General features: G+C 48.3%; 1 protein-coding gene across 1 annotated transcript in view; it reads right to left on the bottom strand.

Annotated features, from left to right (window-relative positions):
• Positions 1–838, bottom strand: part of PLCZ1 (phospholipase C zeta 1) — a 24938-nt gene that overhangs the window by 16749 nt on the left and 7351 nt on the right. Inside the window, exon 3 of the mRNA XM_018562384.1 lies at positions 664–808. Coding sequence (XP_018417886.1) covers positions 664–808 — 145 coding nt within the window. The remainder of the gene's footprint in view (positions 1–663; positions 809–838) is intronic.

The following is an 838-nucleotide window of genomic DNA, read 5'->3' as shown; positions in this document are numbered from 1 at the left end:
CCAAAGAAGGGGGTGCATCATACAAGAGAGGGGCATGTCATTGCCCCACATGCTATGATTAGTGAATGATTTCTGCTTAGTAATGCATTCAAATACCTTTTCTGTCAGTAAAAACGCTGCTTTCTGCCCCCCACCTCCAGTGCTCTGTACTGGCAGAGCTGAGTGACAGCCACACCCCTTCTCACATGTATCCTCCCACAGACTTGTACATTAAAGGAGGGGAGGGGGCATATCAGGACGGAGTGTGCCTTACAGGCTGGGGGCCATATGTTTGTAGAGAGGTATATCTGACCAGATTGGGGGGAGCACACCAGACCAGAGAGGGGTTCTATCATACCAAAGGGGCATGTCTGACCAGGTTACTGTTACTTAGTGCTGATTACAGAGTGCATGGGGTTCCTATTGGACGGCACAGTCATATTTAGCCTCCCGGCATAACTGCTGTAACAGGAAAGTGGAGGTGAGACTATGAAGATGGAGAATGTTAGTACACTGTCTGTCTGACTACATTTCTGTGACTCCAGGGATAGCCTAGGCTCAGGGGATTCTGTTCAGTGACTCTCCCACAGTTTTCATTTCAGTGGAGATTTCAGAGGACAAAACCATCCAGAGACAGCGCCATAGTGAAAAATAAAAAGGTGTATTCCTCTTTAACAGGCTTACCTGAAAGGCGTACTGACCAATGACGTGGATGACATATTTAAAGGGAATCTTGCTGGTAAAAGTGAATCCGTGATAGACTACCGGTTCATCATCTACACCATCCCAGCAATCAATCTCCACACAGCGGCAGCCGCGCATTAGTGCACTAGAAGAGAAAGGCAGTGGGGGGGAGGGG

This window comes from Nanorana parkeri, unplaced genomic scaffold (genome assembly GCF_000935625.1).
Source record: "Nanorana parkeri isolate BGI_ZX_2015 unplaced genomic scaffold, ASM93562v1 scaffold576, whole genome shotgun sequence".
Classification (NCBI taxonomy): Eukaryota; Metazoa; Chordata; class Amphibia; order Anura; family Dicroglossidae; genus Nanorana; species Nanorana parkeri.
This window is presented reverse-complemented; position numbering and strand designations above follow the sequence as displayed.